Source organism: Cheilinus undulatus, linkage group 7, assembly GCF_018320785.1.
Source record: "Cheilinus undulatus linkage group 7, ASM1832078v1, whole genome shotgun sequence".
Taxonomy (NCBI): Eukaryota; Metazoa; Chordata; class Actinopteri; order Labriformes; family Labridae; genus Cheilinus; species Cheilinus undulatus.
This window is the reverse complement of record NC_054871.1, coordinates 25,253,558-25,274,885: the sequence shown is the minus strand read 5'-3', so window position 1 is coordinate 25,274,885 and position 21,328 is coordinate 25,253,558. Positions and strand designations below refer to the sequence as shown.

General features: G+C 38.4%; 2 protein-coding genes across 2 annotated transcripts; both read left to right on the top strand.

Moving 5' to 3' along the window:
• Window positions 1-756: 756 nt before the first annotated feature.
• ftsj3 (FtsJ RNA 2'-O-methyltransferase 3) lies at window positions 757-11,398 on the top strand. Its single transcript, XM_041790434.1, has 21 exons — window positions 757-933; window positions 1,078-1,183; window positions 2,486-2,532; window positions 2,729-2,808; window positions 3,021-3,120; window positions 3,445-3,639; window positions 3,728-3,843; window positions 4,042-4,146; window positions 4,610-4,710; window positions 4,857-4,943; window positions 5,045-5,194; window positions 5,591-5,726; window positions 5,917-6,116; window positions 6,271-6,388; window positions 8,013-8,094; window positions 8,875-9,019; window positions 9,166-9,260; window positions 9,534-9,636; window positions 10,220-10,403; window positions 10,546-10,640; window positions 10,744-11,398. The coding sequence occupies exons 1-21, from the start codon at window positions 867-869 to the stop codon at window positions 11,006-11,008; spliced, it is 2,577 nt and encodes an 858-aa protein (XP_041646368.1). The 5' UTR covers window positions 757-866; the 3' UTR covers window positions 11,009-11,398.
• A 750-nt stretch (window positions 11,399-12,148) lies between these two features.
• Window positions 12,149-20,784, top strand: clcc1 (chloride channel CLIC-like 1). The gene is made up of 10 exons (XM_041790726.1): window positions 12,149-12,523; window positions 12,637-12,744; window positions 13,475-13,585; window positions 13,790-14,011; window positions 14,221-14,361; window positions 14,445-14,544; window positions 15,302-15,399; window positions 16,623-16,769; window positions 16,872-17,447; window positions 18,985-20,784. The coding sequence occupies exons 1-10, from the start codon at window positions 12,392-12,394 to the stop codon at window positions 19,075-19,077; spliced, it is 1,728 nt and encodes a 575-aa protein (XP_041646660.1). The 5' UTR covers window positions 12,149-12,391; the 3' UTR covers window positions 19,078-20,784.
• The last annotated feature ends 544 nt before the right edge of the window (window positions 20,785-21,328 follow it).

Here is a 21,328-nt window from a genome sequence, read left to right as displayed (position 1 = left end):
GTGCTTCAGGTTATTGTCTTGCTGGAAAATAAATCTTCTCCCAAGCTGTAAGTCCATATTCATTCTACCCTCTCTCTTTACACGCTTTCCAGGGCTGGCTGATGAGAAACATCCCCTCACCATGATGCTGCCACCACCATGCTTCAAAATGGGGATGGTGTGTTTCAGATGATGTGCAGTGTTTGGTTTCTGCCAAACATAGCGTCTTGCCTGATGGCCAAAAAGCACCACTTTGGTCTCATCAGACCAAAGAACTTTCTTCCACTTGACCATGGAGTCTCCCACATACCTTTTGACAAACTCTAATCCAAATTTAATATGAGTTTTCTTCAACAGCGGCTTTCTCTTTGCCACTCTCCCTCAAAGCTTTGACTGATGTAGAACCCTGAGCAACAGTAATTGTATGCAGTCTCTCCCATCTCAGCTGCTGAAGCTTGTAACTCATTCAGAGTAGTCACAGGTGTCTTGGTGGCTTCTCTCTTACTAGTCTCCTTGCACGGTCACTCAGTTTGTGAGGATGGCTTGAGAACTAAGAATAGGCCCCAAAACCAGTGGAAAGTGTTTCAAAAATATATATTTTTATGATAACATAAATTACACGTAATGATAACACGTAGTTAAGTGTAATTTCTTACCGCAGTTGAACTTCTTGTTAGAGATTAGGAAGGGTAGAACAGACAGCAGGGGGCGCTCACGTCCCTTAATCGTCAAACAAAGACGAAGAAGACGAAGCAGCAATGTGACGTAGAACTTCCGCGCCGGGGCGAGTCGCACGTGTTGTTTTCATGGAAGTGTAGCCTCTCTTGGTTCAGACGGCGTGTGATATTTTTTTTGTAACAGCAACGTGCTAAACCTCGGCAACACCAATGGGGAAGAAACTCAAAGTCGGAAAGACCCGAAAAGATAAATTTTACCACCTGGCCAAAGAAACAGGTAACGTAGCACGACCAGAAGAGACCAGAGTAGGAGACCTTTAGCTCTGAAGTGACGGTGGCAGTGTGCAAATGTGGCAACAAACTGTGTAGTTTGATCGTGATTTGAGGGAAACAACTGCCTTATTGTAACTTTCTTTTTTAGGTTATCGCTCTCGGTCCTCCTTCAAGCTGATCCAGCTCAACCGTAAATTTCAGTTTCTACAGAAAGCCAGAGCTCTGATCGACCTGTGTGCTGCTCCTGGAGGATGGTAGGCTACCGGTCAACACACGATCTAAAGCTTCATATTTGTTAGGCATCACTCCGACGGGTCACAGAATCTCCGCCCTGTGTACTCTTGTGTTTTATTTCATTTATTTACTGAATGATGACCAGATTATACTCGGGTGGTCCACCCTGGCATATAGCCACCCAAGTATTTTTGCCTACCAGTTTTTTGGGGGTTTAAATATGTTGTCGTATTAGAATAAAATACACATCTGCGTGCACAAAAGAGAGATCTACGTGCAGATCACTAATTGTTGGAAGTGCGACAAATCATGTAAAAATAATGTAGTTTCAACATTTATCATCCTGTACTCCTGCACTCTTTGATGATGGTTGGGAATCAGCTGACCTGCTATGGCTCTGGAATGTCAAGTGAAACATTTCAAAGAGCGAGTGATGATATTTTAAGGGATGTATGATATTAGATTTTTGTCGATGTCCCATATATGTACTGATCAAGTTTTGCCGATAACGGTATCAATTAGGGGTCAACCGATTTGACTATTTCAGTTCTAATATCGATTAGTAGCAGTAGCAGCTGGTATTTTGAACAGATTTATTATGATGTACAGAAGGGCAGGAACGCTAAGCAAGATGGCCCTCTCTACTACTCAAGTGGGAGTCATTCTGTGAAAATACCGATGACAGCAGTTGTTTTATTGTTTCAAATAATTACCTGTGCACTTAAAAATGTATCTTTATTAATTTTACTAATGTGAGCAAAATGCAATCTGTCATACATTTGAATACGTTTTTTTGTTGCTGTACAAAACATAACCACGGATTATCATCCCACAGGAAACCTTCCCCTATTACACCATTTATAATAATCAGTGTAATATCAAACTAACCAATCAGACAAGAAGTGCAAATGAACAAATGGACTTTAACATATTTTTAAATTAAAATGCAAGAGATACGGTAATATCCCCTGTGCACTTCTGACACTTAACGCTCAAGAAGAGCCCTCCAACAAAGCTACTACACTAAATTCTATCCTTGCATTAGCTTATATGACACACAAAGAGAATGACATGTTTGTGATGTGGGCACTTTGGAATGTCACAAACGTGTCGTTGTCTTCTATCTGCGTGGACCGTTAAAATGATGAAGAAGAATGAATGAAGAATGCAACATAAACATGTCTTGGGTTTGTCTAGGACTGAGATCACAGATGGATCAGTGTATTTTTATTCTCTGTTCAGAGTAACTTTTCAGCTCAAAATTATCTGTTTTTAAATACAATTAACGTAAAGAATAAACTGGTACAAAAATTTCTCTGCAGGTTGCAGGTGGCTTCAAAGTTTATGCCCGTATCAAGTCTCATTATTGGTGAGTCTGATACCATCCTTGATCTGACTATGTAAGACTGTGTGTTTTTGTTTCTGGTTCTGCTTAGGTTCATATGTTGTTGTGTTTTATATGTTTGTTTAATTATTGTCCTTTAAATGTCCCAGTTTTCATTTGTAATTTAACTTGGGTAACAAAACATTTCGTGAAAACTTATAAAAGTGCTTTCACTTGTCAGGTGTTGACCTGGTGCCCATCAAGCCAATTCCAAATGTAGTGGCACTGCAAGAAGACATCACTACAGAAAAATGTAAACAGGTGAGGCTGCTGCACTGTTTTCTCTAAAAAAAAGTGCAAACATATTATTAGAAGAACCAAATAATAGACCTGGCACTGGAGAAAAAGATATTTATAGTGGAATTCACAGGGTTTGTTTGTTTTACAATGGGTGAGATGTCTCTTAATTGTCAAATAGTAGAGTAGTTCTTTATACGGATATGTTCAATTGAAACTGTGTTTCTCATTTGCAGGCTTTACGAAAAGAACTGCAGACTTGGAAGGTCGATGTTGTGCTTAATGATGGAGCCCCAAATGTGGGAGCCAATTGGCAACACGATGCCTTTTCTCAAGGTGGGCGACAATAGTCGATTTTTTTGGCGTTAATAAGAAATATTAAGTCACCTGTGGTCATAACAGATTTTTGGTAGTGCCTTTTACATCCAATGACTTTTTGCCCCATATTAAATTTATGATGTGATTAGTAAGTGACATTGTGCCAACAACTAATAATTTTATTACAAGTTTTGTATTTGTATTAAAAGAAAGAAAAATTCCTAATCATTATTTCCTTGTGTGCATTCATTACAGTCACATCACTAAAGTTTTTTAAGGAGCACAGTCACCAAATTTTAACCAAAATTCTCAAATTCTTCCCATTTCCTTCTTTACCCTCAGCTCATTTGACTCTCATGGCCCTGAAGTTAGCCTGTGAGTTTCTGAACAAAGGGGGCACCTTTGTCACAAAGGTCTTCCGCTCCAAAGACTATCAGCCGCTACTGTGGATCTTCCAGCAGTTCTTCAAGAAGGTGCAGGCCACAAAGCCGCAGGCCTCCAGGAACGAGTCTGCTGAGATCTTTGTCATCTGTCAGGGTCAGTGGCAGCAACAGATTACTGCCATGTAATGATCAAAAGAAACAATCCATACTACATCATAACCTTCATTTCAATTCCTTCTTAGGTTTTCTTGCCCCAGACAAAATTGATAGCAAGTTCTTTGACCCCAAGCATGCCTTCAAAGAGGTGGAGGTGCAGGCAAAAACTGTGAGGGAACTGATTCCTGTCAAGAAACCAAAGGTGTGTTCACTGCATGAGATGATGGAATAACATTTTCTAACCACAATGACAAAACCAAACTGTACTTTCCATGATTTCCTTTCCAGGATTTTCAACATGTTGTTATGGCTCTTACCCATTATTGTTGTATTGTTTACTTCTGAAACCCCCTTTTCTGTTGCATTTATCACTGACAAATCTTTTGCTCGTCTGTTCCAGGCGGAGGGATACACAGACGGTGATCTGACACTCTATCACAGCTTCACAGTGACAGCTTTTCTTAAAGCTGACAACCCTGTGGACTTCCTGGGCAAAGCCAGTGAGGTAAAACCTCTGCCTTTCTTCAGTTTCCTAAAGAGTGATACCTAGAAGTCTGTGCTTTTTTAGCTTTCAAGAGTCTGCAGTTCAACAAGAAGAATAAGGTATTTAGGTGACAATTGATTTATGATGAAATTAAAGGGTCTAGAGTCCAGTACATACAACAGCAAATGCTTTGCAGTCCAGTCAGAGTTAAAATGTATGTTTTCACTGTCTATTTTTTGCTTTAGTGTGTACAGCTACATTTTCAAAAGCTACAAAGCGTATTCAGAATGTTTGAAACCTCTTCCGTGAAGCTCTGTTCCAGTCGGTTTTTTGAATGTTTGCATCAGCCTCGTTCGAACTCTTCTATACATCCTTCTATACATCCATTTTAAACATGTAAAATTAAAAACTGCAAATATCTTAAAAAGTGTATTAATCAAGCGTAGGAACTTCATCCTTTATTGATAATCATACTCTGTTTCAGATCACCTTTGACAACCCAGAGCTGGAGTCTCACCCGTCCACCAGCGCTGAGATAAAGGAGTGTTGTAGTGACATCAAAGTCCTGGGTCGCAAAGAGCTCCGGTAAGTCTCTTTATTTACTGCTGAAGTTTATGCACAAGTCACTCCCTTTTAGGGCAGTCTTTCTTTAAACAAATAATCTAAATATTTCAGTGACTCAAGCATTTTCACATTTTGTCTTCTTTTCTCTTTCTTCATCACCTCTTTAGTTTGCTGCTGAACTGGAGGAGATTGCTGAGGAGATTCTTGGCCAAAAAACTTAGGATGGAAGCCAAACAGCTCGACCAGGAGATAAAGTAAAGCCTTGAAAACATGTTGACAAAAAGAACTCAGAGTAATCATGTATCTTTGGCAAATTGTGGCATAGCAGATTTAATAAATTCCTTTGTTTTTTTAGCTTGAGTTCTGATGAAGGAGAGGGCAATTCAGAGGAAGAACCAGAAAAGAAGGCAGAGGGGGAGGAGAAAGATGAAGAAGCTGAGGAGGAAGAAGAGATGGAGAGAAAACTGGCAGAACTGAAAGCAGAGGAGGTGGCAGAGCTCAAACGGTATGATGGGATTACCACTTTCTTGCTAAGCAAGATTAAATTAAAATGTCTATTTCAATTCTTTGCTTGTTTAAAGAGCTCTTGATCCTTTTAAGATTTCTAATTTCTGTTTTGTCCTCTTTTCTTGTCTGCCTGAAACTCCTGCACTCTTTGCATAGTCTACAATTAACAAACTACAACATACAATCTACAATATAGACATTATTGTAGTTTCTTATTAAAGTATGACCTGAAAGAGCATTTTGGAAGAATTCTTTTACTGAATGGCAGGGGGAGACATTGTCTTTCACTGACCTTTTAAAATTTTGTCTCTGTTACCCGTATGTGCATTTTTGGGAATAATTGACTTTTTAAAAATACATTTTTTTGAGGAAAATGTGTTTGATGTTCCTTCAGGAAGAAGAGGAAGCTGCTAAAGGAACGGCGGAAACAGAGGGAGAGGGTGGAGCTAAAGATGGACCTGCCGGGTGTCTCCATTGCAGATACAAATGACTCATCAATGTTTTCTCTCGCCACCATCAGGAAGCAACAGGTGAAGGGCGCTTTCATAAACAGATGCAAACCTCACAAGCAAAGAGGCACACCTAGCGAATATTCCAAGAATAACAGTTCATGAAGTTACATCACAACATTTTAACAAAGGAGATTATTACTTATCCTCACAGAGAAGCAGCTGGACCCCCTCTCAGTGTTTATGTTCCTCTGTTGCTTCTCCTTATCAGGCTCTGGTTGACATATCCAAGGGGGACATGCAAGCAGCAGATGCTCTCGTAGAAGGAGATGATGACCTTCACCTGTCGGAGGAGGACGAGGAGGAAGATGAGGCAGATAAAATGTCATTGGCTTCTGATTTAGATGATGAGGATTTGGAAGAAGTGGAGCAGAGACAGAAAGAGCTGGAGAAAAAAGAACCAAAGAAAAAGTGAGGGGCTGGTTGCATCGTGATCAAAACTATGAAGTTTATGTTTGAATGACATAGTTTTTAATTTTATGGAAAACAAGACCAGAGTCATAGCTAAGATAATTTATTGTTTACTTTAATGTTATGAATAAGTCCCCTTGTAAATGTTTTTCAGAGTTAGGTTCGATGAAGAGGAGGAGGAAGCAGATGAAGGGCAGGAAAGTGGCTTGCTGGTAGAACTAGAGGGGAAGGATGAGAAGAAAGAACGAGAGACCAACCTGTGGTTTAGCAAGGTTTGTGCACATTTCTCAGGTAATGCTACTGATCCATTACACATGTATTAATATCAGTAAATCGCGATGGGGGGGGGGGGGTGTTCATTGGGTTTTTCAGTGACCCAGCTGATTCTGTGGGCAGGCCTGACCATCAGTATTATCATGGTAGTGTTAAAATGTGCTGAAAATGTTTAAAAAAGCACTAAGTCTCATAGAATAATTTCTTGCATTAAAAAAGCTGCACAGAACACTATGCACTTTTTGTTTTCATAACATGTAAAACACAATATGTAAAAAGTAAACATGATCTAATGTGCAAGTAAAAGTATAAAGTTATGAATGACAAAGAAACTGAAACAAATATAGTTGTATTTTCCGCTTAAACCTGCAGAGAGAGGCAGTGTGCAGTGATGGCTGATCGAGATTAAGTAGAGTTTAACATAAGGTAGAAACTATAACGAGATAAATAAGCCTTTATTTTCTGATTGTTTCATTTTAAAAGCACTCAAACTTGTTTTTCCACCCTCCACCACACAGCACAGACAGAGAGCAGAGTAGAGAAGCAGCATTTTTTCCTGCTATGGGTTGCACCAGCTGTGTGTAAGTTCAAACGTAGCCTAGTTTGAACGCAAGTTCTTACTTACAACGGAGTTTACGCTCTCCTAACATTTAAGGTGTTGCACCAGCACAGTTTCAACGTAGGCTTAAGTTATAACTTAAATCTTGCACCTACCCCTACTAGGTGTAAAGTCCTCCTGTAGGATTCGGCTGTCATAGTGATAGCTCTGAGAGACAGGATAACCCAGAAGGTAACGAGGAGTGGAGGATTTTATCGGCTATTTAGTGTCAGCACTGCTTTCTCCATTATCAATAACTCAGTTGTTTTCCATGTGTGGAGGCGATTTCTGCCGTCCACTGTTAAATTCTTATGTTATTAGTCATTTCACCACTTGATGTCAGTGTTGTTACTTTATACTTTCTCTGAGTTGAGGCTGTAGGCTTCACATACAAAATGCATACAAAATGCCTGGTCATATTTTTCATCCAATCTGGATGCTGTTTGAGAAGTAACGGCAGTTAGCAAACGTTATTTTTAGCTGTTAGTATCTGTATTAAACACTGGGTTAAAACTGCTTTTCAGTGATTGGTTAAAGTAAGCGTAAACGTCATATCTGTGACAATATTTTGGTTAGTTTGGACGTAAATCTCTACTAGTTAAGATCAACCTTATGTCTCTATGGTGCAACCGAACAGTGACACAGCTGAAGTTAGAACTTAACTAGTTTCAACGTAGGGTTTAGTGTGGACTTTACACCATAACCTAAGGCAGAGCTTACACATAGCTAGTGCAACAGGCTACAGGTGTCTAAAATGTTTCTCTACATCCCATGGACACTTAATAGTTAACCTTGGTAAAGAAAATACATTGGATGCTGTCTGGACATTATTTATCTTGGTATTAAAGTGGAATTATCTCAAACTTTTTAAGGATTGTTAGAATTTGGGCTGTATTTCTGACCGTGTCCCCAGACACAACCTGAATTTATGTGAAGTCATCTTCATATCTTAGCTCTCGTATGGCTTACACTGCAGTTGTGTTTGTTTTGGTTCAACCTTCAACCTTGTCTTTGTCACTCTGTAGGGCATTTTCTCAGAGATCAATCTGGAAGGAGACGCAGAGAGCGAGCTACGACAAACCGAGTGGCTTCAGAACAAACAAAATGGTAACAAATTCTTCAGTCATTGAGTCTTCTTTAAAATTGATTTAGATATATCATTAAAACTGGAAAAATAAGTGCAAAATTTCACTGCCAAAACTGTATTAAACTGTATTTTTGCATTTATCTGTTTAGCGTTTAAGATTTATAAAGGATATTGTGTCCTTTTTTGTTATTATTCAGTTATTCTGTCTTTCGAGCTGAATTTACTCCACAGGTTTTCAAAATATTCATTAGAATACAGGGAATAAATTGTTGGATGCTCAAAATTTCTTCAGGAGGACCCACAGACCCACTCTGATTTTATATTACTCATTGTGATTTTACCATTGTGTAACACTAGTCCACTTCTCTCAACTCTGGGTTACCAAGTAGCCCACCTAATTTTTTTAATAACACCGTTATTTTGACTGCTCTTCCCTTACAAAAGACCCCCCATTATTCTCATTATTAAACTGTTTAGAATGAGCTCAGCATAGCTGCTAATAGTACATAGTAGATATCACTCAGTGGTAATGCCCCTATGACAATAGGGGCATTAAATCAGGCAAATATTGTTGAATTTTGGGATTTATGTGAAAAAAACAGATATGTCCTTTACCATTTGACCTTTTATAAACACTGCAGTAAATCAGAAAATTCAGTCCTGGACCAGTGTACCAAGAAATCCCACATGTCTTTAATTTTTGCAAAAAGTGGTATTCATTTTTCTTTGTTCAGGTCTGAAAAACTCTTTAATTGTATTCTTAAGTGTGCAGGAACACTGATGTCTTCAATTTTTGGTAGACAAAGGCAAAAAGAGGAAAGCAGAAGATGTGGAAGAGGAGCTAAAGGAGGAACGGGCTGCTCAGCCTAAGGAGGAAAAGGCGGGACCTTTACAGCAAGTTGAGGAAAGTGACAGTGACTCAGACGACAGCAGTGATGATGAGAAGTAAAATCCCAATTACTTTGGATGCCTATGCTGTGTTTTTTGTGTTATCACATAATAAGTCAGGTGTTACTGTACCATTAACTAAAATGACCAATGACTGAACTAATTTACACAATGATAAATACACTTGTTGCTTCCTTTTCCAGGGAGATTACCAGGATGAAGCAGGCCAGGGGGTCTGGTGGTTTGTCAGGAGAGGCTGATGAAGATGACTTTCAGGTAGTTCCTGTGGAGAGCACTAGTAAGTATGAGGAATTTAGTTTTAATAAATGCATACATCAAGAACTGCAGGATTTATTAAACAAGATAAACCAGCATTTTTTATTTGTTTCTAACAGTTGCAGCATTTAAAATATTTTGATTTTGTTAAACCACAAACATCTACTAGAACCTGGGTTACACTGTTAACTGAGAGAGAACTAAACTCCAAACATACAAATGCAGCAAATTTTCTAATTTCTTTTTTTTGGTCCGTGTCTAACCCTGTGCCCGATGGTGGTTCTTTGCTCCCCAGGTAAGAAGGCCAGGATCCTGGATGCAGAAGGCCTGGCACTGGGAGCTCAGATTGCTACGTCTAAGAAGAGAGCAAGGCATTTGATAGATGACTCCTTTCACAGGTGAGCATGACATGAGGAAATGTCTCAAAACCTCCAAAATAATGTAAAAGACAAATGATCTTACTTTTTAAATAAAGTCATGGTCAAAAGATATCAACACACTTGTAATTAATGAGTCACAAAGTAACATTGGGTTTGTCTTTAGAGTTCAGATAGTCTGTGTAATTTCTCTAAAGTATCACTACAGTGTCCATGCTGCTATAATTATCTGCTGCAGCACATAATGTAATGCTAGTAAAGATCTGAGTTTGTAAAGCACATTTGTTATTTCCCACTATTAAAACTTGTAACCAAGTGCCATTTGCATTAACATAACTGTGTATTGGTCTCAAATTAACAGTGTCTACTGTAAAAAGTTAGGACATTGTTTATAAAAGATGGGTTGCTAAATCTATTCTGAAAATGTTAGCATGTTATCCTTGGTGTTTTTCCTAGACTCATTTTTTACAGCTGACCAGTCACAAAATTATTCTAAAAAATATTAGATTTTTACAATGTAAAATACAGTCAACATCAAGTTGAGAAAGCTAAGGATTGATAATACATGCATCCACCTGTAAAGTAAGCTGCATGTTCCCTGCAGGTTTGCTAGCTCTGAGGAGCAATGGGAGGTACCCGAGTGGTTCCTGGACGATGAACGGAAGCACAGGAAGAAGCCGGTGCCGGTCACTAAAGAGATGGTGGAAGAGTATAAACAAAAATGGAAGGAGATTGATGCTCGTCCTATCAAACGAGTCGCAGAGGCTAAGGCCAGGAAGAAGAGGAGGGTAAGATCAGGAAAAGTCAACTGGTGATGAAAACAAAAGAGAGTTGAATATACAAAATAATGATGAAACATGAACTGCATCAACATCACTTCCCATGGCCTCTGTGGATCTAAAGTTGTTGAGTTCTTTGTGTCTTTTCTAGATGCTAAAGAAGATGGAGCAGGCTAAGAAGAAAGCAGAGGCAGTCGTCAACACAGTGGACATCTCAGAGAGGGAGAAGATGGCACAGCTGAAGAGGTATGATGTCTCACTTGTAAGATTGGAGCAGAAAGCTCAAATCATGAATAAATGCATTTCCTCATAATGGAATATATAACTAACTTTTTCTTTTATTCATCAGTATTTACAAGAAAGCCGGCTTGGGGAAGGAGAAGAGAGAAGTTACTTATGTAGTGAGCAAAAAAGGAGCCGGGAAGAAGGTGAGACGGCCCGCTGGTGTCAAGGGTGCATTCAAAGTAGTGGACAGTCGCATGAAGAAAGACATGCGGGGAATGCAGAGGAAAGAACAAAACGCCAAAGGGGGCAAAGGAAAAGGTGGAAAAGGCAGAGGTGGAAAAGGCAAAGGGGGACATATGAAGGGTGGTAAAGGCAGAAAAGGAAAATAAATATGAACCTGTAATGTTCTCCCATTCCCGCCTTTCTAATGTTGATCCCATGGTGCAGAAATGCTTTTACAGAGCTTTGTAAGCTGAGATGCCTGTCGAAGTCCAAGTCCCTGCATCAGGCACAGATACAACAGTGAACTCATGGATGCTGAATACTACTTTTTCTGGAGTCTCCCAAACTCATGGACACTTCAGAAATATTCTAAGTGAATTTTAAAACTGATGGTCTGTATACATCTTTCTGGGGATGTAGATTATCTGCCTTGAACTGTAAAAACGTAAGCAGTCAACAGCTGAATAAAATAATCACAGCAAACCAGACTTAAAATTGTTGTGATAAAGGTTTTCTCTATAAATGTTGCTGTTAATATTGTAAATATAATACACACATCTTTGCAATAAATGTTTTCTGAAAATGAATCATTGAATCATTATTTTTTAGGGATATTATAACTTAAAAGTAATATACAGGGGTGGAAAATACATTTAGCCTATTCAAATTACTGTGGTTGAGTCACTATTTTGTGTACTTTGTTTTTGCAATCCCAATTACTTGGGTATATTTCTTGGGGGGTGGGGGGTATACTTAACTACACTTTTTTTAAACGAATCAAATGGGGAAAATAACAACGTACATTAAACAATGTCAACTTCTTTACTCCTGATCTATTTTAAATGTGGGCCTTAAGAAGTCAAAGAAAAAAATAGTGTTCGTATCAATCCAGGGTGAAACGGCTGCAAAACGTAGATATTCTTAAACTTTCCTTCATTGAAAACAGCGAAATATCGATTAAAATAGCAATGGATTCTGGGAACAGTACCACATACCAGTGGCTCTCAAGTCTTGAGGTAAGGTGCACCTTAAGTTGATGATAGTTTCGGTTTGTTGGGTTTGTGTGGCAGTTTGTATAACCGTATGTTAAATACTACAAAATGCATCAGCGAAAGATTCTAGTTAAAAGAGTAAACCAAAATCTAAATACACACCATGTTCATTTACATATATATCCACATTTGAGTGCCTGAGGGAAATTAAGAGGAAAAACCACTGAACCAGAATAAACCTAGTTTAAGCATACGTTTCCCGCGAGCCTTTGCGTCAGACGTAAAGCGTGTCAAAGGGAACTAACGTAAAGCGGTTCTGTTTTATGCTACTTGAGTGGTCATGCCGAGCCCTTTTTGGCATTTAGAGTGGAAAGTTTTTAATATTTATCGTATATGCGACAGTTTTCGTTCAACGCAGTTTATATGCATGTTGTAATCATCCTAGCTTAATAATAAAGTCAACGCTAACTTGCTTTCACTTTCTTGTATACATGCGACTAGCTAACTAGTGTTACATCTGGAGGTTTGTTGGGGGAGCTCTCTCCTCTGTCTGCCAGGATGCTGCTCGTTGTCCTGGTGTGGAGTCTGGTCCTGTCTGTTAGAGGACAGCAGGCGGAGGACGACTGGATAGACCCGTATGATATGCTCAACTACGATGCAAGCACCAAAACTATGCGGAAACCTGCAGAGGTTGGTTGATGTGTAACGTCTTTGTTCATCAACTTTGTGCTACGATTATTCTTGTCCTGAAGCCACGGTGGATGCTAATGCAGTAACATCTTACATGTGTGCATGCCTTCCAGACAGCGAATTATCCCAATGTGCCAACCAAAAGAAGAGAGTACAATCATGACTCAAACCAGGCTGAGCAGACTCGGTGTGACTCACAAGTTAAGGATCTACAGAGACAGGTGAGTTGTTTTAGGTTAAGGATGTGTTTGGAAGGTTTCTTAGTACAATAGTTACAGTTACGTGTTTGTATGCCTGCACTATGGCACACAGTGTACTGAAGCTTGTATGTCTGAATTCAAACATTATAATTCTAGTGTCTGGCGTGCTAAGACCAAGTGGTCGCCCATTAAAGCTCCAAAACAAGTAAAATAATGACCGTGTTTCCTCCAAGAAATTTGTCAGGTAAGCTGGTAGCTGGCGAAATGCATGGGTGGTGGGGCTCTCTCATCAAATGGTCACAAATGTGGCTTGTATGGTATGAGACAAGACACATACTCCATTCTCCATGATCAAAGTATAGTCTTGTCTCTCCTTCCCTATTAAACTATCTACTAAAGGAAAACATGTCTCACTTTACTGTTGGAGATATTTTCTGAGACATCTGGGTTCAAGCTGAGCCCAGACACTCTTCTGAGGAATCAGAGAGCCATGCCATTTTTACTAAAGTTGGTCCAGGGTTTTGTGGAGCATATTTTCTTCTTTGCTTTTGTCATGGATGGCGTAGAGTATCTTAAAGGACATCATAAGGAAGCTCATTTCATTATCATTTAGAGAATTAAGACTGCTCTTATCATTGTAGCTCTCAATTACTTCCAGGTTGTTTTTCTGTCCTTACTAGAAAAGGAATAATAAAGAACATTTCTATACAAATGCTGTTTCATTCAAGCATTGTGTTTTTTTTTCTTTCAGGTTGAACAGCTAAAGAAAAAAATCACATCCCTCTCACAGCAGCCTACATGTAACCCAGTGTTCAAGCGATTCCTCAGCAGACTCCTGAAGGAAATACAAAGAGTTAGACTGGTGCGTTGTCATCTCATGTTTTAAATGATGATAGATGATTTTGTAACTTAGTTTATGGCCCACTAAGGTATTGTGCAAAATGTAAAAAATGGCTTGCTAAAATGATTCAAGCTGTGATTAATTTTGGTGATAAAAGCAAGAAAGTATGTGTATGGGCGAGATGGTGCTTCTTTATTTAACACATCTGTCCCCTTCTCTCCCCAGCCCAGTGACTCTGCTGACATCCTATATGATGCCAAAATCAAACTGTCCTCACAAGCCATGGCGGAGATTCAGACACTTCTGGAGGGCGAGGACAGCTGGAGGACAGGAGCTCTGGACAATGCCATCAGTCAGATACTGGTGGATCTCCGACCGCATGACTACGAGGCCTGGAGGTGGCGCTTTGAGGACACCTTTGGTGTGGAGCTTGACACATTATTGAAAGTGAGCTCATTTATCTGTATGATTTTTTTGTACATTCGTTTTTTCATGTGCCGGTTAAACAATTTATTGTTGGTGTTAAGAGTCTGCAAAGTATGCTGAACATGAAAACAAAGAAAATCCACACCGACCAAGGTTTTCCACCTCTGTTTGAGTTTTCAGATGGTTTTCGTGTGTTTTGATCCTATTTGGGCCGTCTCTTTGTGTTTCAGATGGGGCTGTGTGTTTTGCTCTTAATTGGCATCATATGCACTCAGCTGTGGTCAACAGTGTCCAGGTTCATGCAGTTTCGCAGAATGCTCTTTGTTGGCTTCATCGTCAGTATTTTCTGGAATTGGTTGTACTTATACAAGGTAACAAAGAGCTTCTTTAGTTTCATTAATCTTGTTTGCCATTTTCCCTTTTTATAAGGGTTCACTTTAACCCTTTTTTCCAGATTGAATTTGCCAAACATCAAAACAATCTTGTGAAGGCAAACAGTGACTATGAAAAATGCACCGGCATGAAGAGTATTGACTGGCGAGATAGCTTGAAAGGTATCAGTTTCATTTTTTTCTCTTCCCCCAATATTTTATTACCCCTTTTTTTCTTTGAACAAACATACAGATAAAAAACTTCATTTATGTAGCACTTTAAAAAACAGATGTTTACAAAGTATTTTAACAGACATAGCAGTGGCATGAACTCAGGGGTTAATAAAATTCATTAACAATTGAACCACACAGAGAAAGTCATGAAAGTCAAGCAAAAAGTCATAACAAACTGTCCACAAAAGTCAACATGAATTAATACAGTTTAAATGAATGGAAATGTTACAAACAATCTTCAAAGGCTGTTATAATAGTAAATGATGAAAATATCTAGAAAAAGACTACATGATATGATACAATTACAAAAAAATCACATAAAAGACAACATCAGATCATCAGATAAAATGAAAACAGAGACTTAAGAACAGACTAAAAGAAATAGAACAAGTAAGTGAATTAAAACAGGATGGTTGGACAGCAAGAGAAGGAAACAACATGGATAAACAGAGTAAGAGCAGCTGAATGAATAAAAGAGTCATGAAAATAAATACTCAAAGGATAAGTAAATAGTGAAAGAGCCAGACCAGCGACAACCGACCAGCTATGTGCTTCTTACATAGGGATTGTTGGTTGCTTTTACTTTGGAGGCAGCTAAACGTGCGTTGAAAAGACACAATTTCCCAAGGGGGTAATAAAGTTAATCACATCATGTATGCTGTCTTCTCCAGTCCTACCTCCTCTGACTCTGTCTGTTCTCCTGCAGAGTGGTACAGAAGTACTTGGACCCTTCAGGATGACCCATGCAAGAAATACTATGAAGTCCTCATGGTTGACCCCCTGCTGCTGGTTCCTCCAACAAAGGCTGGTCCTTGTCTTGATACTTAAGCGTTTGAAGTGCATGCAAAGACTACATATTGTATAGCTATCAATGCTACTTTTAGTATAAAGTGCATTCAGAAAGTATTCAGACCCCTGGCACTTTTTTCAATTTTGTTATGTAACAGCCTGATTTTACGTTAGCTGAAAATCATTTTTATTCTCATAAATCTACACTCAGCACCCCATCATGACACCACGCCATTTGGCTCAACCAGGACTCTTACAAGAGCTGGCCACCCAGCTAAACTGATGGAAGCGTCTTCCAACTTGGCTTTTATTTTACGTTTTTTGCAAACTCCAAGTAGGTCTTCATGTGTTTCGCACTGACAAGAGGCTTCCATCTAGCCAATCTGCCATAAGCCCAGATCAGTGGAGGGCTGCAGTGATAGTTCTGGACATTGTTCCTTCTCCACATTGGATCTCTGGAGCTCAGTCAGAGTGACCCTCAGGTTCTTGGTCACCTTTCTTAACAAGGCCCTTCTCCTTGATTGCTCAGTTTGGCCAGCGGCCAGCTCTTGGAAGAGCCCCTAAACTTCCTCCATTTGAGAATTATGGAGGCCACTATGTTTTTGGGAACCTTCAGTGCAGCAGACATTTTTTTTTGCCTTCCCCAGATCTGTGCCTTACAACAACCCTGTCTCTGAGCTCTGTAGGCAGTTCCTTTGACCTCATGGCTTGGTTTTTGTTCTGTTGTGCATTTTCAGCTGTGAGGCTTTCTATAGAGTGGTGTGTGCCTTTTCAAATCGTGCCCAATCAGTTTGATTTACAACAGGTGGACTCTGATCAAGGTGTAGAAACATTTTTGCAAAGATCTAGAGAAATGGGAGGAACCTGAGACAAATTTCAGTTTTCCTTTGTCATGATGGGGCACTGACTGTAGATTCATGAGAATAAATGTTATTACTGTAGCATCAGGCTGTAACATTAATAAAAATAAAGAACAGGTGACAGGTGTCTGAATAGTTTCTGAATGCACTGTAGCTATTTAATTAGACATCAAAATGTGATAGGTTCAAAGGTTGTTTTGCTGTTTTATTTTCCAGTTTTAAGGCATTTATTAAGGACAAAGATGAAGTAATTCACTAAAACACTAACTTTATGTTACATTTCTTTACAAACTTCAAAGTCCTTCATCTACAATGAAAAATAGAAATATAAAGTAACAGTTTTGTTCGTCCCTAATCTAAGCAGTGCTCTCATTTCAGGCATTTGCAGTGACTATAACAACCTTCATCACAGAACCACTGAAGCACGTTGGTGAGGGCATCAGTGACTTTCTCCGAGCCCTCCTCAAAGATCTACCAGTAACCCTACAGATCCCAGTACTTCTCACTATTGTGCTCTCCATTGTGGTAAATCTTTTTAAATCCCTTTGATAAAACATCATCATGCATTTTGATAAAATACTTCCATGTTTTTTATGACCGATACATATTTACTCCACCTTTCTTTAGGTGTTCATGTACGGAAGTGTCCACGCAGCCTTCCAGCATGGCATCGCTGCACCTTTCCGCCGCCCTCGAAGAGATCCTCCTCCTCAGCTGGAACCACGGCGTCACCTCCAAGAGATCGCAGATGGTGATCACTTAGCAGGAGGGGACGCAGATCAACCAGCCCCAAGGTACCGAGCCGATGACGACCGATTACACAGGAACCAGGTTCATCAGAGGAGACCCAACAGACCCAGGGAACAACGAACTAAGGTGGTTGTGGAGACTCTCCGTAGAGAGCTTCCCAACAGCGAGGACGAGACAGACACCAGGCAGCATGAGGATGAGCAGAATCTCTCTGCTGAGTCAGATCCAGAAACCCTGCAGGATGCAAATGAAGAGCTAGCAGGAGCAGGAGCAGGTGCTACTGAGGTGACTGCTAACACTCATGAGGCAGAAGATCAATCCTTAGACTTAGATATTCCAAATTTTAAAAACAAGCCCTTGAAAGAGAATAAAAAACCTCCTGATGATGAACCCAGCAGAGACACTGAAGCATCTCAGCCAGAAATGGCAGAGACAGCACACACGGATGTTCAGGTGAGATCATTACAACAACGCATTCAGTGTAAATTAAACTCATCTTAATACACTATTGGTTGTAAATAAAATAATGTGTCTGAAGTGTAACTTAAGCTTTAAATACCTCTGTTTTTCATGTTTTAATGCTTCAGCATTGCATATGTGCCAATGGGATGATCAGTAGTCACATGGAACATAAGTTGATTGGTAAATGTTATGACATTTCTATTTTGGGTAATTATTTCTTCTGTCTATATTAGATAGTTTTTTTAGCTTGCTTGTGTTTGTTAATGTTGTCAGTATCCTGTGCAAAAATGCCCAATATGTATGTCTTTAATATTAGGGATGCACCAATACCTCATTTTTCCAAACCAAATATGAATACTTTGTAATACCATAACTTTTCTTAAAATTATTTTGAAAAAGATAGCATTGTTTTCGTTCTCCTCTACTTTTAAATCCTCATTTATGTTAAAGATACCAACATGGCATGACATGGCTCCACTTTGACACCATGCCCACATAATGAGAGGCTAGCATCATGCTTCAAAACAATACTGGTATCAGTTTCTGTGTATCCCTAATTAATACATACATATACAAATACTGTTAGTACAGTGGATTTTACCAGGGTAGTGGTGTGATGATTTCCTTAATCTCATGCTGCTTATGTTCATTTTAATGCGTTTTACCTAATTGTGCTAATCTGTTGCAATAAACATCTTCCTTTTTAGTGTCTTCCCCTCCTGAGAATAGACATGACTGATATTCGATCTAGTTTAACCCTCTTAGTCCGAAGTTGTCGTCTACAACAAGAAGAGGCACAGGTTATTGAAGTTAAATTACCTTTAACCCATAAATCATAGCCACTTAAAATGCAGAGGGACTTTTTTTTTGTAAATATGTAAATATTTTAAAGACTTTTTGTCACGATAATTATTTTTTCACTTTTTGGTCCCCTAGAGATGGTAGAAAAGTTTGTGCAAAATCTTTGATTATTGTCATTATTGTTTATTGTGTCTCACACATAAAAGTCCTTGTTTACATTTCCGTTTATTTTTTATTTTTTAATTCAAGTGACATTACTGCAGCACCCAAATTCTTTAAGCTAAGGTTCACATGAATAAAAGGATAGAACTAATTAAGGCAATGAGCCCAGGTGAGACAAAATGGTTAAAATAGCTTAGGGCTTGGAGTGTAACATGTTTCATGTTTCACAGTATTAAAAAGGTTTAATTCCACTTTGTGAGTAGAAAGGAAAATCTAGTTCATATATTTCTAAACTTTGAAGGCCTGTAGTAGTGATACATCTCTCTTTCTTAAGTGAAATGCAACCACATGCCAGTCAAGGCAGTTGAATAATAAGAGGAACAAGTAATAAACTCAATATCTACATCATTTTATTATTTCTATTTAATCCCAGTTGACACAAAGAGGGTAGCACTTTGTTGCTGTAACAGTTTCTAAATTTAAAATTCTTAAACTTTGTTTGCATATATATTATTTTTTGCATCACGTATGCAGTTAATTTCTATTGTGAATATCTTCACTGCAGGACCAACAGGCTGCAGAAGGCAAGAACCCGATGGCACATATGGAAAATGTCGGACTTCCCGTTCAGGAGTCGTCTCCAGCATTGGCAGAGTAGCTAACTTCCACATCAGTCGGAGCTGGATGATCAGTTTGGAGCTTTTCGCTGGACTGTAGAGGTGATGAGGGAAGATATTGTCTCTATACAGACTGAAGGACATACAGATGTTATTTAAATGTACATGAACATCAGCTTAAAGGAAACCCAGTGGAATTAACTTTTCCTTACTGTTGTGCTGTTAATGGATTGTGCCTTTCCTCCAGTATCGTTACAAATCTCATTTAATTTCTGCTCATTATTTTACCATCATTTTGCTTCCGCATGTTGAGATAAAGTTGTGCTTAATGGCAGGGAAAGAGAAGACTGTTATGTTAGTGTCTCACCCATCTGCAGGAATTATGCTCCGAAAAATGAGTTGCATATCAGTGCATCAACAGACCGTTTAATCATTTCAGTTTATACATAGCATTTTTTTTTATTTGCAGTAGATTCTGAGTTTGAATTGAAGAAGGGATACACTTTTACTTATTGCTGTTTTTTCACAATAAGATGCTACTCTGGTTATTAAACTTTTGTATAAAGAAATTTTGTGATAATGATGCTGAAGTGTGTCTGAAGTCCTGCTGAACAGCAGAAGCACTACTTTCTAATAACTTTAATTTGATAATTTAAACTGCTTGAGTGGCAGAATTTTTAAAAAAACATGTTGAATAGGCAGATGGGACTACTTCACACAAAAGTACAAATGCTGTTTATTCTTCATCACACTCATGACCTTACTGTTGTGGTTTACTCACACAGTTAACCTCATCTTGTTAGCTGCAACAGTCGGCTGTTCTAGAAAAGAAGCTCTAATGAAATCTACACACTTCCTGCCCAGCACTGAGCAGGAGGCAGACAAAGAAGTGGTGAATATAGAGTATGTCTGTCTGAATATGTACGTATGTAGCAGCTGGTTGAAAGAATTTAAATGAAGTTAGATATTGAACTTATTTCCATCCGGTTGCCTGAAAGGTAAATATTTAAACAGGGTCCTGTTTCCAACATATTTGCTGTATCAACTGTATGAGGAAATCATATATCCATGTTTTTGTTTTGACTGTTATGTAATGAGTATTTATCAGTGGGGAATTTAATTTATTATGATTGTGTTCATTCTGTCTTGCAGCAAGTCAGCTGATCCCAAATATGCACTCAGGTCGGTTGTATTTTGATACAAATGACATGTATGTCTTCCATCATTATTTTATTTCCACCAATATTTTAACAGCTACAACCTAAAAGGATACCTGTTCCTTTCACTTTAAAATTAAAAGCGTGCTTTCTCTGAATCTCATTACCGGGATTATTATGAAAGAGAAGAAATACAACAAAATGAAAGCTGTAACTTATTCTTTACAAAGGAATTGAAACAACTAGATAACACACAAAAATGGTCTCAGATGGAGAAATATGTCCCGAAGTAGATGAAAAAGCTAGACTTCATGAGTAAACGAAAGAGGCCCCAATCTTTGCTTCAAGATGCTATTTTAACCTTGTCTTAAAAAATGAATGTGTTGATATGACGAACAGATTTTTCTGTAACTCTGAATGTGGACATCAGCAAAATTTGTAATTTGGTATTTTTCTATTAATTCTGACGATATGAAGGAAAAAGTCCAAATAAAATTGTGATTTTTAATACAATGACCATAAAAAAAGTGTGCTACGATTTGTCATTTATGTATTATGTAGAGATATGACATTAAATATAACAGTCTTTTACTTGCTTTTTTCCCACCTTGTTTTCTTATATACTGTTTGAAAAAGCATGATATTGATATTTCCTTTTGATCAAATGTTTGGATGTAATAATTTATAGAGATGCATTAGCTTTTTGCGGATATCCAGCATGCCGATATTCACAAAATAATTGAAGCTGACACAGATATTGATACTGATATTCAAATGTAGTTCAGACTTCAGTCTTTAAAATGCACTTTAAAGTGTGAGAAATGATTAGGGATAAAAAAAAAAAAAGACTTCTGCTGAGGTTAGTTTGTTGGTCTGGCCCAAAACTCCATTAACTTATTTATTCGTTTGCCAAAATATTTACAGGTGATACAGGTAGACTTTTAATGTTAAAATATCAATTGTTAATATCAGCAGGAATTTTCATATCTGTCGATACTGATAATGAACTTTTTAAGCTAATATCAGCTGATATCTTACCAATAATATACATCCCTAATTATTTGATATTTATTTATTCTTAAAATTTGCATTTTGATTTCAGGTGTTTACCTTGTTTAGTTTGTAATGTTAACCT